Source organism: Bacillus rossius, assembly GCF_032445375.1.
Source record: "Bacillus rossius redtenbacheri isolate Brsri chromosome 9 unlocalized genomic scaffold, Brsri_v3 Brsri_v3_scf9_2, whole genome shotgun sequence".
NCBI lineage: Eukaryota > Metazoa > Arthropoda > Insecta > Phasmatodea > Bacillidae > Bacillus > Bacillus rossius.
Window position 1 is genome coordinate 38,938,390 of NW_026962013.1, and position 16,630 is coordinate 38,955,019.

Here is a 16,630-nt window from a genome sequence, read left to right on the forward strand (position 1 = left end):
CAACTGGTTTCCAGGTGATTCGTTTGTAAAAGTATAGAACAAGTTATGTCGTATGCGTTTTCCAGCTGTGGGAACAAATAAATAAATGTACTTCTAGTTAGTGACCGCAACGCAATTATTCCGGTAAAAACTTTAAATAATGAATACTGACGCGAATTGCTATAAATTACAACTAATATGGCGTACAAATCAACAACAAAACTTTACTTGCAATAATTTTATTGGAGAAAAATGTGCGGATTGCATTAAAAAAATAACAACGACGTGAAAATTCAGTTACTGAACATGACGGCTGAACTTCAGCACTGTAAATGATTTTCTCTGCGTACAGAAGTCCAGCTGATTATTCATTTTTCCCCTACGCTGTTATTTATGTTTTTAAACCTTTCTATTTATAAATGCAGCTGGATTGTCCTGACGAAAACGAGTTATAAATGGTAAAATTAATTAATAATAATACTATATGTGTAAAATTTTCACTCTTTAGGTGACATCGTTGTGAAACAAATTTGATTGTTTACTTGTTTGCGGGCTTGAGTAGGCGGCGGGGTGGGTGGAGAATTATGGAATTTATAATATTTAGGGGTATTATTACGAATTGGTAAGTTTCAAATCCAACTGCTCTCGGATGGAGCTAAGTGTTTGGTCGCCATATTTGTTTTCGCGCGATGGTTGATTCTGTGCTCGGTGGAAATTCTCGCTGAAACTGCGTTCGGTTCCATGTTGATTCGTTGCGTCATGCCGACGTTCCTGTAAACACACTCATCGTCGTGGAATTTGGCATTCGGCCACAAGTTCTACTCAAGGGTAAAAAAAAATTCTAATAAAAAAAAGTAGCAACATTCCCACAAGGGTATAATTTCAAGTGCAAGTTTTACAAACACGTTTCGCAACCAGTCCCAAATAGAGTGTTTATTTTTTCCTTCACGCAATGAAGTTGTCAGAATCGAATGGTAAATAAAAGTAGAGTAGGCCATCAACGCTGGCCTCAATTTATAATGTTATAATTTTTATGCGCTGTCAAAAATTTTCCTCTAAAATTAATGGAGAGAAAAAATAATTGGTTAAATATTTTTGGGTGATTTGTAAATTTACCAGTGTAGTAATGTATTTCCGGGTACTAAGTTCACTCACTTCGCATATGAACTAACAGAAATGATTTTGGCGAGTCAACAAAACTTTCCAATATTTAGCAAGTTTCCGTGCGTGTTACGGTGTTTACAACACAACCTAGCACTAGGAAGCTGGAACTTTTATCTGGAATACGATGAACGCTTCGTTTGTTTCAGGTTCGTTAGTTGAAAAGTCAGTTGATTTACTGTTGTTTCTAACAGCGTGGCCTCCAGAAGCCATGCAAGAAATTTTACGACGCTATATTAAATTAAAAGTCGTTAGCTGTACAGAAGAAAAAAAATGGTTTAGTATGTGGCTTGAAACAAAATTACGCCACTTCTGGTTTCAATGTATGTCATATGAAACCTCAATAACGGACAAGAAAGATGTACATAAAAAAATTATAAACATGCAAGCACACAGAAAACAAGCTATCTTCAGCTAAAAAAAAATTAAAAACATAAACAGCGCAGACAATTCCATGGGAGGTAGGCCTATACGTCAAAATAATAATATCAGCACAGACGGACACAGTGGGTTAACAACGAGACAGTAACAACAAGGACAGTAAATTAAGACAAAAAAACGACCGTGGACAACACAGCGACAAACAGACGAAACCAACGATGATACAAAATAACTCCTTGAATCAATCATTCATATATTGCAAAAACCATTCAAAGAACGTGTCTTGCTCCTGGGTCTGAAGTTAGGCGGGCCCCCTCAAGCATGTTTTACGTCCAACTAACAGAGGTTATGTAACAAGAGGGTGTCGGGTTCGATCCCCAACACCCCGCCCGATATCATTCATATATATGAGCACGTAGTAGATAAGTGGTTTGGAGTCCACCATAATCCTGAATGATCGGACTTTTAGCGTAACTATGCGACGTAAAAACCTGACAGTGCTTCTCAATCATCTGTAGACGATACGCGGCATTATTGATGTGTGACACCTTAGCTCACGGTGGACGGCATTTGGTGGGAGTGCGACGGAAGTCAGCGAACGGAAATGTGTAACAACCACGGTGCTGTCATTTGTGGCGGATGGCGCGAACGTAAGTTCACAAAGACAAATTTAAACTTTATAGTATTCACTTTTTAATAAATTTTTTAACAATATGGGCAGTAATTTACTTAATTCCTTGTTGAAAATCAGATACAAAGCCGGGGTTTAGTGTTTTTTTTTTAAATATATTTTTCGCTTTTATCGGAGCCGTTTGATTATATAGCTTAGCATAACCCTTTTAAAATCGAATGATTCAATAGTCGACGTAGCTGCTCCGGCAGCGAATTCTAGCAGCGGGTGCGGAAACTACGTGTGATTCGCGTCAAGAAATGTAGTTGAAAACAAAATTTGGGTAAATTCATCGCACTCGGGATAATCTTTAAGAATATTGCGTTAAATATCGTGTCCGAGTTACGTATTAAAAGTGTATTTGCTACACGAAAAACACATGAATTTTATCGTTACCGAGATTAGATGTAACACATCTGTGGCGACTTTAGAAAGACTCACTCACATTTTTAAAAATAATATATCTCATATTGCCAATTTCACATCTGCACTCGCTGCACGAATATCACCGCAAGGCGCTTCGGCATCAGGGATGTTAGGTCGTTAGTGTCTACATTATGATACGGGATATTTAAAATAATAGGTCACTGGTACAAAATAATTATAGGTTTCTATCGAACTCGTTCAAGGTAGGGCCTTTATTAATTAAATTGAAACGTTTCATTGAAAATATAATACGTATTATGAAAATTTAATTATGGTTTAAGGAACTTAAAAATTATGACTGTGTTTTTTTTTAAATAATTGTATATAACAACTGATAAATATATCTGTTTATCAGTTTATTTACATCTCTGTTAAATAACGGCACATTTGCGCACCACAAGACTGGAATGTGCAGTGTTTCTGCAGGTCACGTAAAAGATCACGAAATGAACAGCAATGGCGCTGTAAATCATGATACTTTAATTTCCAGCAATCTTTTGCTAACTTGGCATTTCATTTTCAACACCGCGCTTCAGTTTATTCTTACACATTTAATCAAAATATTTCGAGACTGTAAGTCATGCAGATAACAATCGGTACGTTTTTGTTAACAGTATATTATATTTTGTACGAAATTTGCTAATGTTATATTGTACTTATTTTATATGAAATAACCCTCTTAAAAATGTTATTGACAGGTCTTGAAAATTGTTAAAAATTGGTTACTAGGGGTTTGTAGACATTATATAGTCCAAGTACCCAGGGCCGTTAAGAGCTGTAGGAATCGTGTGGTGGTGAGGGGTTGAATTTTGATATTATTTTTAATGCTTGGGCTCACTCTGATAGGTCGAAAATTACAAATCTCTTGTTTGTGGAATTCATAGGAAACCTCACAGTGATGCAATAGACACACATCCCGTTTAAAGTTATGACCACAGATATGTTTGCAGTCTTCACTTTTTTTTTTAATTGTGGGGTTTTAAATATTGAACTGTAAATAATATGGAGGGACTGAAAAAAATATTGGCACCTGGCCTTGTTGTTTCTCTCGATGAGCCTGCAAGTACCTTCCATGACAATAACCACCGCGGGAGTGCTAGTACACGGAGTCTCTGCTGTTATAAAGTTGAAGTAATTCTAGTAGGTGTAGTAAAACAAACCGTAATTGCATTGAGGCTAATGTTAGGAGTATGTTTAATAACGTGACCGGAATTCGCTAAGAAGAATCATTAAAAAAAAATAAAAATAATAAAGGCTATAATGAAGTGAATATTTGTTTGTAAAAAATGTTAAAAAAACACATCAGCCAAGAATGATCGTTAAATAATACCGATTTTATGTGTCGTATAACAATGTTTTACTATCCAGATGGAAAAGGAATGTCGTTCTTATTTTGAAGCCAATCGTGAATTCCTTAAAAGGTAGGTTTGGATAGGTCTGTAACGTAAATAAAATTCTAATAAAGTTTAGTTCTTTATCTCCCCCCTCCCCCCCCCCCATACCCTGGTAATGGTTTTTTTTTCACGTATATGTGTTGGTAATAAAAATGAAATCTAATATCGGTGAAAAAACTAATGAAATCACGCAACAAGTTTTTTTTTTATTCCGACCGCCTTTGGATATGTTCGGGAACCGATCGGGGCTCAGTGAATCCCGAGCACGAACACGGCCGATGTATAATAGACGAGGAGGGGCCGGAACTCGACCGCAAAAGCCAGACGTACCAACAAAAACAAGGAAAGTGAAACCGTCGTCCACACCACAAACCCCAATACAGCCTCATCTGCAACCACACGAACTGTCATTGAATCCTCCATTGTTTTGCCAGTCGATGGGAATTTTTGTTTATCACAGAAACACCAATTTATAGTTTTATTTCTACGTGCAGCGGTTTTCGAACAAGACCAAATTTGTTGGTTGCGCAAACAAACATAAACAACAACACTGCCATGAATGAATACAATTACCCTGCTTTTTTATTCTCGGTCAATACTTGTTAAGTACATAAAGTGAATCACTTGTGCAAGGTCAGCCCATTTTTTGTTATATACATACACATAATAATTAATAAACGTTTATATTTAGGTCAGCTTATAGTCAAATATAATTATTGAATTTTTAAGTTTGCTCTTAGAGTTGAAATTGTGGGGGTTGATTTTGGTTGTACGTGTTAGCTCCCATTAAATGTTCTTAGTAATATGTTCGATGTTAAAATTTAATTTTTAAATTTAATTATTCCTTTAATAATAATCAACATTATTGTGAGTTTAACCACCCTGCAGTACCACACATGTTCACATATCATGGTAATAAATCCATGCAGTTAGGAATTGTCATTAGACGGCATGCTGTGACGTAGTTGAAGTCACTTCTTCTTTTACCTCGCCATCGCCATATTGTTCCGATTAAATAATTGCGGCATTTGTGCTTGACCACAAATTAGAATCTCCGTCGTTAAACACAGTCACTTCCATAAAATACAACAGTCATTTGAAACTGTTTGTACAATACAGACACTCCACTTCAGCCATTGCTTTGAACGTCTAACCAACATGGCGCAGACGATGAGCTGATAGAAGGCTTCACCCGGCTACCATGTAACCATGCAGACGCAGCCACCCCCTGACTGAAGCAACGTCTTGTCGGTAAGGATGCAAGGGACCCAAGCACGAGGCTGGAACCGAACCCACGACTACAGGACCATAAACCAATACAAATACCAGGCCTTGATTACAGGCAGCCAGCGCTCTGGACAGATGATCTAGCCACTCCCTTCTCTCTTCCAGTTCCCCCCAAACATCATAACATTGTACAAATTCAAGCTTATTTATTACCAGTTTTAATACAGCACATTATCCAACTAAATTCTAAGGTTTTTCAAACACACAGTCTTGTAAGCCCGACCACCCTACCCCCTACACCCCCCCCCCCTCCCTTCCAATTCAAATGAAGTCAATCAACCTGCAAAAGGTTGTGTTTCTCTTACGTCAAACGCAGGGATATTGCAAGTCTTTCTAGCGTGCTTTAAAGTGTAGGATTTTCATGTATTTTTTGAAAATCAAACCATTACCGTACGTTAAAAAAAAAGTATTTTTTCCGTCCCTCAAATTTTTTGTCCTATTTTTTTCGCATTTAAATTTCTCCCGCCCCTCAAAAACTGACGCTATAGGCAATGCCCGGTTAGCCCATTTGTGAATCAGGGAAACACAATTTCACTAACGAGGCCGGACCATTACACCGAGACCGGACCATTACACCAACGAGACCGGACCATTACACCAACGAGACCGGACCATTACACCAACGAGACCGGACCATTACACCAACGAGACCGGACCATTACACCAACGAGACCGGACCATTACACCAACGAGACCGGACCATTACACCAAAGAGACCGGACCATTACACCAAAGAGACCGGACCATTACACCAACGAGACCGGACCATTACACCAACGAGACCGGACCATTACACCAACGAGACCGGACCATTACACCAACGAGACCGGACCATTACACCAACGAGACCGGACCATTACACCAACGAGACCGGACCATTACACCAACGAGACCGGACCATTACACCAACGAGACCGGACCATTACACCAACGAGACCGGACCATTACACCAACGAGACCGGACCATTACACCAACGAGACCGGACCATTACACCAACGAGACCGGACCATTACACCAACGAGACCGGACCATTACACCAACGAGACCGGACCATTACACCAACGAGACCGGACCATTACACCAAAGAGACCGGACCATTACACCAAAGAGACCGGACAATTACACTGACGAGACCGAAACTTACACTGACGAGACCGAAACTTACACTGACGAGACCGAAACTTACACTGACGAGACCGAAACTTACACTGACGAGACCGAAACTTACACTGACGAGACCGAAACTTACACTGACGAGACCGAAACTTACACTGACGAGACCGAAACTTACACTGACGAGACCGAAACTTACACTGACGAGACCGAAACTTACACTGACGAGACCGAAACTTACACTGACGAGACAGAAACTGACACTGACGAGACAGAAACATTACACCGAGACCGGAACATTACACCAAAGAGACCGGACAATTACACTAACGAGACCGAAACATTACACCAACGAGACCGGAACATTACACCAACGAGACCGGAACATTACACTAACGAAGCCGGACCGTTACACTAACGAGTCCGGATAATTATGGTTGGCAGTAATGGTTGTTCGTATAAAAAAAAAATATTACTGACGAAAGTTGTAGATAATGATTTAAGGTTTTACAATAAAACGGGACGAATTTGGCTGTGTGCTTAATAATTATCTTACGAAGGTTTTAAAATTCTACCCCGTAATGTTTTCAATCCTCTGAACAATGTGGTTCGTCTTAACAAAAATTGTTTCAGACAAAATATTAAGATAAAAAATTATAAAAAAACTACAAATTTTTTTAACGAAATTGACAGTGTAGTAATAATAAGGGAGTTGTGATTTTTTTTTTCATTCCACCCCTTATTTTTTCAACCCCTTGCAGGAATGGTCCACCTAATCAAAAATTGTTTCAGACAAAAGTTAAAGATAAAAATTATTAGATTAATACAAAATTTGCACGAAATCGATTTTGTTCCTATACAGGGAATTGATGGTTTTGTCTTCCGACGCTAGTATTTTCCCACGCCGCACAGTGGGAGATTTGCCCGAAAACGTGGTCAAAATGCAAATTTCGAACTTAAAATCCCGACCAAACTGGCGATGTGGTAGTAATGTTAGATCATCCCTGCATTGGAAACCGGATTTGGCAATAAGAAATTCCCACATCCTGAGGTTTCACGGCAGCTGACAAGTGAGGGTCGAGTGCGTTGGGCGGACCTAACTATGTTGAAGATGATTCCATGATGTACTAAAGTGAATGTCGCGGCCGTAAAAATTGATATTTTTGAGTTCTGAAAAATGGATGCAATTCCTGGAGATATTGCGTCTATATCGCTGCCTTATGCTGTTATATATAAAGCTGTAATGTTTTTTTGTTTTATTTTCTAAAGCTACTTTGTGAACATAATGAAAATTTAGTTTTATCATATTACATCGAGACTTTTAGTTGGGTATGCCACACTATGCACCTTTCTTTCGAAATAGAGCGTTTAGTTTATTGTTTTAGTAATACGAATTTACAATAACTAGCTGCTAATATGTGCTACCCTTTGTGTACGATATTTTTTCCTTCATTGCTGCACTGGTGGCGACTCCCTGAGGCTATGGCGGGTCTAAGCCGACCCATCATTGTCAACAATGTGCATAGCCCGTCTAATACCAGATGCCTTTTTTCTTATTATTTCATAAGCTTCACTAATTGTCAGTTCATTCTCGACATCGTCATTGATGTCTGTTAAAGTCTGGAGAAGTTTACTAGTGGTGGTCTAGCCTTTCAGAAATCTTTGATGAAAACCACATTTAGTGTTGGTATAGTGTGATTTTTTATTGATACAGAATTTTTTACTGCTGGTAAGAAACAAATTTAAAGTCCTTCAAAGTTGTTCACTAAGAAGGACAATTGTTTTAGATTTTCCAGCTGTAAAATAACCATATAATGATGGGTGGGTACACACAAACCCATAAGGAATTTATTAAGTTTATGTCTTGTGTTGTTTTACAATTCAATGATTGTTATCTAATGAGATGAAGAAACTTCCTAAATTAGTTCACGAGACTGTATGGAATGATGGGATGGAAGAAATGGCAACAATTGAGAAATTTGAGCGAAGTTTAACAGCCTAGGTCTTCAGTGCCAGTGACTGTGATTTGGGGTAGAATCGAAGCATGATTGGAATACAACAGTGAAATGGGAAGCACTCCGAGAAAACTAGCTCTTCTAGGGCCAAGTCAGTTACATTTCCCCCCTTAAGAAATTCCGGGTCGACCATAACCAAGAATGAATCCCGCGAATAAGACATTATTCCTAAGGGTCTACTGTTGCGAACGCAAATGAGCACTGAACAAAGAACTTGTAAACGAATTCACCAAAAACAACACAAATAATTAACAATTTTTGACATCTTAATTATGGTAGAATTTTGTTGACTATTTCTTTGGTATTTTCTTTTTTCACTATAACAGAATGGCATAAAAATATCAGTGCATTTTATTACACTATTGTAATTATATTCAACAAAATGGTATTAATAATTTGTGAATATTATGTTTTTAATATTACAAATTGTTTTTAATCTATGTTACTCTATTCATACAGAAAATAATCCAAGAAAGGACTCCATTACTGCAAACCAATTTCCCTCTTTCCCCGATCTGAACTTTTTTACCCGCCCAATGGTTCTAATAAGTGGCATTGCATTGCAGTCATGCAAAGTTTTCATTTTAGGACCAGGAGAAGAAGAACTGGCATATACTAGGAGGGAGCTATTCTTGATGCTGAAGGGCTTCTTAACTACAGATACAAGAACTAGTCTGGAACACCTACAGAAAGTGTTGTCCGAGAAACGGGGTTGCATTATAACAATACCTGCGAGTGCAAGGCCTGCTTTGTCCAAGTTTTTTTCTAAGCTAAACACTAAATGGAAAGAATCTTCAAGAAACATTGACTATTTTCTGAATAAAAATCAAGCATGGCTCAGCAAGAACATTTGTATTCCGGTAAGTAATCCCAGTTCTGGAGAGTCGGCAAAGAAACGTGGATGCCCTTCCATGGAATTTTGTTCAAGTAGTGAACGAACGAAACGAAGGAGAACAGAGCAACTACGTACAAATGTAGAAATGTCGATGTTGTCTTATGCCACTCAGATGAGCCTTCATTCGTCTGCCAACATAGTACAAGACATAACCACAACTACCCCAACAAGAGCTTCGAAATATCGCAATCGTTATATAGTATGCAAGTCGAGAAGACAATATCTGCAGATGAGGCTTTGTCTACGATGGTTGAAGCTAAATTGAGTAGGCATCAATACAGTGTAATAAGATCAACATCGCGAAAACACAACTGCAAATTGTATCCCAGTTATGAAGCAGTAAGGGAAGCGAAATCGAGGTGTTGTGTACCGCGTACGAGTATCACAGTTACTGAGAAAAGTGCAGAAGTGAAGTTTCAAAGTCTGTTAGATCACACCTGTCAACGTATTTTACTAGTCCAAGAAGAAGTGATACAAAGTTTACATCCTGACGATGTGCGTGCATTAAGTTTAATTTGTAAATGGGAATGTGATGGGAGCTCGGGACACAGTGAGTACAAGAAAAAATTCAACAATGATTCTGATTCGGATGCAAATGTGTTCTTAACGTCTTTTGTACCATTGCAACTTGTTTCTTCTGAACTTAAATCTTGGGACGAAATTGGTATATGGAAGAATCCGAGGCCTTCATCTCCCAGGTTTTGTAGGCCAATCAGACTGCAGTTTCTCCATGAAAACACTGAATGCATTGTAAGAGAAAAAAACTATATCGAGCAGCAAATTGAATCACTTGTTCCACTGACTGTAACAATAAATCGGAATGAGATATCTGTTACATACAAAATATTATTTACCATGATGAGCAATTTTTAATAAAATTACAAACATTTAATATGCATATTATAGACTACAAATTATATGTATTTTTTGTTATTTTAACCTCTATAAGATGAACGGCCATTAACTAATAGATTTTAACATTAAATTCGTAATCAGCGACCTCGAAAACCCCTACAATGAAGTTTTTATGACATAACATTGGTTTTTGTATTTTTGACCACGTTTTTGGGCAAATCTCCCACTGTGCGCCGTGCAGTTATGGTTCGGTCAGTCGGGGAGAAAGGGGTGGTTTGCTGTTAGCGTGACGAGCTCCGCGCACCATTGTACAGAAAGTTATTTTAGATAGAAAACACTGAACATCTGGATTTTTTCCAACCAAATGAAGTTCTACAACCACCGCGAATTTTGTCGCTGTCGAATTTTTTTTTCTCATTGAAATAATTGGGAGTAACGTCTTTGTTTTCCACATTTTTTTTTGTGACGTGCCACGTCTGGACAATTTAACCGTATTTCCAACATTGATCGCATTGATCGCATTGATCGCATCTCTCCATCCCGCTGAACACAAAAGTCTCTTCGCCCCACTCCGAAAAAAAAGAAGAAAAAAGCCCGCTTGCACCCACATCCTGCAGGAAGCACGGGGAATCACCGTGTCCCGATCGGGCGCGTCCATCGTGACGGGGGGATACGGCGGCAAGAAAGGAGGAAGCACGCCCTCCACGCCGCTGGAGTTCAGAGACGCCGCCGTTGTGCGCCTGCGCCCTCGGTGCTGGTTCGCTGCTCTAGCCACAGGGGTCGGCACACGCTTTCGTCGAGTCACGCGAGCCATATGTTAAACAAACAGATTCATATATAAATATATACTTTTTCTTTTCCACATATTTTTGCGACGTGTCGCGTGTTTCTAACCATACACTAACATTAATTTAATTGCATCTCTCCACGCCGCCGAAAACAAAGGTCTCTTCACCCCACGCAATATATAATACATATTATGTATTGGAGACCCACAACATGTACCTATTTTCTCTGTAGCTACACGAAATTTATTCACAAAACTCAACATAACGTCTTAAAAAATGAAGGTTAATTAGGAAACAAGCACGTCAATTTAAAAAAAAATCGTAGTTGTTAGTAGAGCTCTGCTGATCAAACAAGAAAATCTATTTTGATGTAATAAATTAATTATTAAAATATAAAAAGCACCCGGAAGAGTGCGGTGGCGGGCGGTGCGATGGTAGGTGCGATCGCAGGTTGAGGACATGCCTTGTGGTTGGGCCGCTTCGTTTCGTTCGGCATTTTGGGGAGATTTCAAAGAAGTCCATAGACCACAAAACCCTCTTCAACTTTGAAGTTTTATATATATATATTTTTCACAAATCACTTTCAAAGTGATAAATAAAATCTAGAAGTGTAAAATCTCGGTTGAATTCATTAATGGTCAAAATCCGACAAAAGTGCTAGAAGTGGTGACATTCATGACTGAATTGAGGACTTGAAAACTGCTTGGGGACAGATAAAATTCGGGGCTTCGGATCAATGCCGCTTCAAACTGGAGATACCACTGATGGTCAGTTTCACCTTTCCGCGCTTCGATCAGCGCTCCAATGATCTCAGCCCAAGAACGGCATAACCGTCATTCCTCTGAACGTGGCGCCAACACGTTCTGGAACTACACGATCTTCGCTCGCGTGAACCGAAGTTCATACGTTTAAATCTGTTGTAGCTGTCGGCAGCAGTGTCGAAGGAATGTTAGGCGCATTTCTATTGGTGGGCTGGAACGACATGAAGTGTCGCTGCAATCAATCGTGCCATGGCAAAGCAAATGGTTGATGATGTCACAACAAGATAGCAAGTAGCTCTATGTGCCTCGTATCTTTTGATTTTTTTTTGTTAAGACTGAGAAAAACGTGTTGGCATTTAAAAGCTGTTTTTGACAAAACAGTCTGAAATACGAATAGATTTTGTTAAGAAAAGCCCTTTATTTAATATAAAAGTAATTATTAGAACGAAATAAAAATGCGTAATAAAAGTATTAAACTAAAATAACGAGCATTACAAACACTTAAAATATGGGTATTGCATGTTGAATGTGGTTGTATCATTAAAAAAGGCAGAATTTTGGCTATACATATGTTTAATATGATCTGAAATTAAGTAATCCTTCACTGGTTTTTACTCCTGATTATAATAATAACTTCCACTAAGACCGTACATATACCGGTCATGTCTGTTCACACTGTGTCGTTCCAAAATCATTGCAATGAATCGCCACGACTGTGGGCCAGTGAATACCGGCTATATAGTAGTACTGAGATTGCATCAAATAGACCGACCCAAAAGAAGTAGCACGATAAATTGGCCAATAGGAAGGAATAAGAGGGTACAGTAAAGTATGAAAGCGCGGTTGTTGAGTGGTCAAGGACACTCACCTCACTCCAAAGCAATCCGGGTTCGATTTCCGGCGGGGTGAAGACACGTGGCGGACGTTTCCTTAGTCTGTGGGGGTTTTCTCGGGGTACTCCAGATTCCTCCAGCCAATTCATTCCGTCGCTGCTCCATGCTCCATCTCACCTCGCTTCACGCGTTCTCCAGGTTTGGCCGGAACGGCAGGTCTGTTTCTCGGGTTAGGGCAGCTGGCTCCTGTGAGTGTCAGCTCCATTCCGTCCATGCAGACCCTGCCTAGGGCGGGTTGGCACATGTCGGTTAGAGGGCGCGGTAAGTGCAGACCTGTGAACAAGTCCCGGGTGTCTGGCCGTGAGCCACCTCGCCCCCGCCCCCGGGTGGGGTGCTGTCATAACTTAGAATTTTCTAAGTTATGACTTTACGTTATGACGTTTCTAAGTTGTGTGGTTCTGTGTTGCGTGTTTCTAAGTTATGATAGTTCTACGTTGTGTGTTTCTAAGTTGTGAAAGTTCTGAGTTGTGACTTTCTACGTTATGTCGTTTCTAAGTTGTGTGGTTCTGCGTTGCGTGTTTTTAAGTTATGACGATTCTAAGTTGTGAGTTTCTAACTTGTGATAGTTCTAAGTTATGACTTTCTACGTTATGGCGTTTCTAAGTTGCGTGGTTCCGCGTTGCGTGTTTCTAAGTTACGTGTTTCTAAGTTATGACAGTTCTAAGTTGTGTGTTTCTAAGTTGTGATAGTTCTCTAAGTTGTGACTTTCTACGTTATGACGTTTCTAAGTTGTGTGGTTCTGCGTTGCGTTTTTCTAAGGTACGTGTTTCTAAGCTGTGATAGTTCTAAGTTATGAGTTTCTACGTTATGACGTTTCTAAGTTGTGTAGTTCTGCGTTGTGTGTTTCTAAGTTACGTGGATTTTTTCAAGTTTTCTAAGTTATGACAGTTCTAAGTTGGGACTTTCTAAGTTATGTGGTGTTCCCCCCTCCCCCTGGTGCACGACCTGTCTGTGACGCAGGCGGAGGGCGAGAACATCAGCAAGCTGGAGAAGGCGGACATCCTGGAGCTGACCGTCAGGCACCTGCAGAAGCTGCGGACCTTCGGCGCGCGCGACGTGGTGGAGGAGGCGCAGCGCTTCCAGGTACAGCCCGCTCGTCTCCTACACACACCTATCTATATATCGCTTTAACTATATACATACACCTATCTATATATATAGCTTTAACTATATATACACCTAACTATATGTCGCTTTAACTATATATACACCTATCCATGTATCGCTTTAACTAGGTATATATACAACCCATACAGTAACGTTCCTCATGTTTCAAAGGTCAAATGTGCAAAATTTCATAGGGATCGGATAAGGCGAGGTCACGTGTGCGAAGATTTGTCGCAAACGGATGCATGGTTTAGGAACGCATAAGGGACGGACGGACAAACAAACAAACCTTTTTATATATAGACTAGCTGCCCGACCCGGCTTCGCACGGCTATAGGTACTAATGGAAAAAAATTAAGCCACATCTCCCATTTATCCTGCGTAACATAAGGAACATTAGGGGCAGGCATATTTCGCGAAAAAATCTGCTCGGCGTCGGCGGTCCCTCTCCCACCCTCCCCCTACCCCTGCCCACTACCGCCACACCTCCCCCTCCCACTCCCGCCACACCTCCCCTTCCCACTACCACCACACCTCCCCCTCCACCCCCCACTACCACCACACCTCCCCCTCCCACTCCCGCCACACCTCCCCTTCCCACTACCACCACACCTCCCCCTCCACCCCCCACTACCACCACACCTCCCCCTCCCACTCCCGCCACACCTCCCCTTCCCACTACCACCACACCTCCCCTCCACCCCCCACTACCACCACACCTCCCCCTCCCACTACCACCACACCTCCCCCTCCCACTACCACTTGCAAAATTTCAACGGTGATGAGGACTGCACTATCAATGAAATAGTCGTTGCCATAGAAACGAATGAAGCATCAACAAAGCAACAGCCGTTGCCATGGTGATTTCCTACCAAAAATAGAAATTAAAAATTTTGTCAAAAAAAAAATTTAGGGGTGGACTACCCCTAACATTTAGGGGGATGAAAAATAGATGTTGGCCGATTCTCATAGATACCGGATAAGCACAAAATACTTCATCAAAATCGGTCAAGCCGTTTCGGAGGAGTATGGCAACGAAAACTATGACACGAGAATTTTATATATAAGATGTAAACTCTGCTCGTAACCTTGAAATGCAATCTCATTGGTCCATGTACCTAATGGCTTATGGAATGAGTCTGGTGCGCTGTAGGCGGGGCCAGGCGCACCAGGGCCTGACGGCTGTAAGCCCCCTGGGTCGAGGCTAGGGGTGACCTGGGGAGAGACTGGGACAACGCCAAGGTTCTCCAGGTGGGTGTATGGCAACGGCACTTACAGTTAGCCTGGACACCGCCAAAGTTGTTAGGAGTGCGGGATGATCCTTCTCGTGAATGCGGATCCCCGCTGAGGTTTCCTTAAGCGGCCCAGGGTCAGATTGGGCAGGACTCTTACTTGGTGTTGGTTCTGCGGTCGCTCGGGAACAGACTCTCAGGGTTCCCTGGCCCGATGACGAGTGTACGCAGAGAGTGGGGATACAGCTCTGGTACTAGTCTGGACAGCTAGGATAGGTTGGGTAGACCTCCACCGGACCACGGGTTCCCTGGGTGACTGAGGTAGATCGGGGTAGGCGCCAGCAGTGCTGACAAGGTCTACATGGCTGAGGACACAACCAACTGTCTGGTTAGCTGAGTGAGCCAGGGGGACGAGGTGGTGATGATGATGCTATGATGGCTAGCCCCAGCCCCTCATCGTGGCCAACTCTCTAACGGCTCTCCTGACTCGCTTGTACGTCTCATCCGTATCCACGCCCGTGGGGGCCTAGGCTAAGAGAGCTGGGTCAACAAAGAAAATTGGGGAGAAATCCCTTGGAATGGTCTATGCCTTATGTTCGTCTAGTATTGCGGCTAGATTGATGCGTGTTTCGAATAAATTCCTTCGCAATCGGTGGTATGGACTGGGTGAATAATTCTTTGTACTCGATAGCTGCGTCTCTACGAACGCCAGCTGGGGTCTCATGAGCTCGTGTGCTGTTAACGTCTCACAAATGTATGATAATTTTAATTGCTGCCTTCTTCATAAACAATAAATTTATTAGTTGGATAAACACCCGATAGAAACCTACCGTACGGTTTAATTACTCATCTTGCGAGAGTTAAGTGATTTCCACCATAAAATGTCTAGGAGAATTTATGTTAAAACAAACAGGAGACATAAAGTATTTTAACAAGGCATTGGAACGTTTTGTTCACAGTTTCTTAGTTTTTTTCCCTCCTTTTCCGCCTCACGTGAAATGAGCGAAAGATGGTCTTAACGTACGGTCCCACACAGCTGGACAGCTCATTAGGAACGCTGTTAATTGACTTGTTGATATATGTGGCTGTTTAATTGTTTCCAACTAAGCTGCGATATTATATATCCTGACACAACCTGTAGGAAGCCTAACAGATTACATCCAATTAATGGCTCACATACGGTACGATAAACGATGAGTTGTCGAACAACTATACACACTGCGTTAATTGTAAAATAAAGTTTAAATAATTTTAATTAAGATAGAATTGTAGAGAGAACTCGAGAATCAACAGTAATTTCAAAATTTTCCAAAGAAAATGTATTACTTACCACCTAGCAACAATTGCTACGGTTGTGAAAACTCAAGTTGTTCGCCAGGTGATTGGGATCTTTCGATACTCACAGAACAATATAATGTATAAATGAAATTGACACTATAAAACATAAATCAATCTCCATTACACAATCGCGGGATGATGTATTGTTAAGCGAAATTTAAGCTTTGATCATGTAAGTGATCATTCCTAATTTTTTTATTCTTGAAAGACCAGACACCTGGAGACTATTATTTTAACGAAAGGAGAAAGGTCTGGCAAGCACAGTTGTTTATTATTAACGCCCCGTGCAAATAATGACACTTATCTTAGAGCAATGAGCCAGGTGTTTTATAAT

At 40.7% G+C, this 16,630-nt stretch overlaps 1 protein-coding gene across 1 annotated transcript in view; it reads left to right on the forward strand.

Annotated features, from left to right (window-relative positions):
* LOC134542906 (transcription factor HES-2-like) overlaps window positions 1-16,630 on the forward strand; it is a 40,158-nt gene that overhangs the window by 18,784 nt on the left and 4,744 nt on the right. Inside the window, exon 3 of the mRNA XM_063387492.1 lies at window positions 13,580-13,702. Coding sequence (XP_063243562.1) covers window positions 13,580-13,702 — 123 coding nt within the window. The remainder of the gene's footprint in view (window positions 1-13,579; window positions 13,703-16,630) is intronic.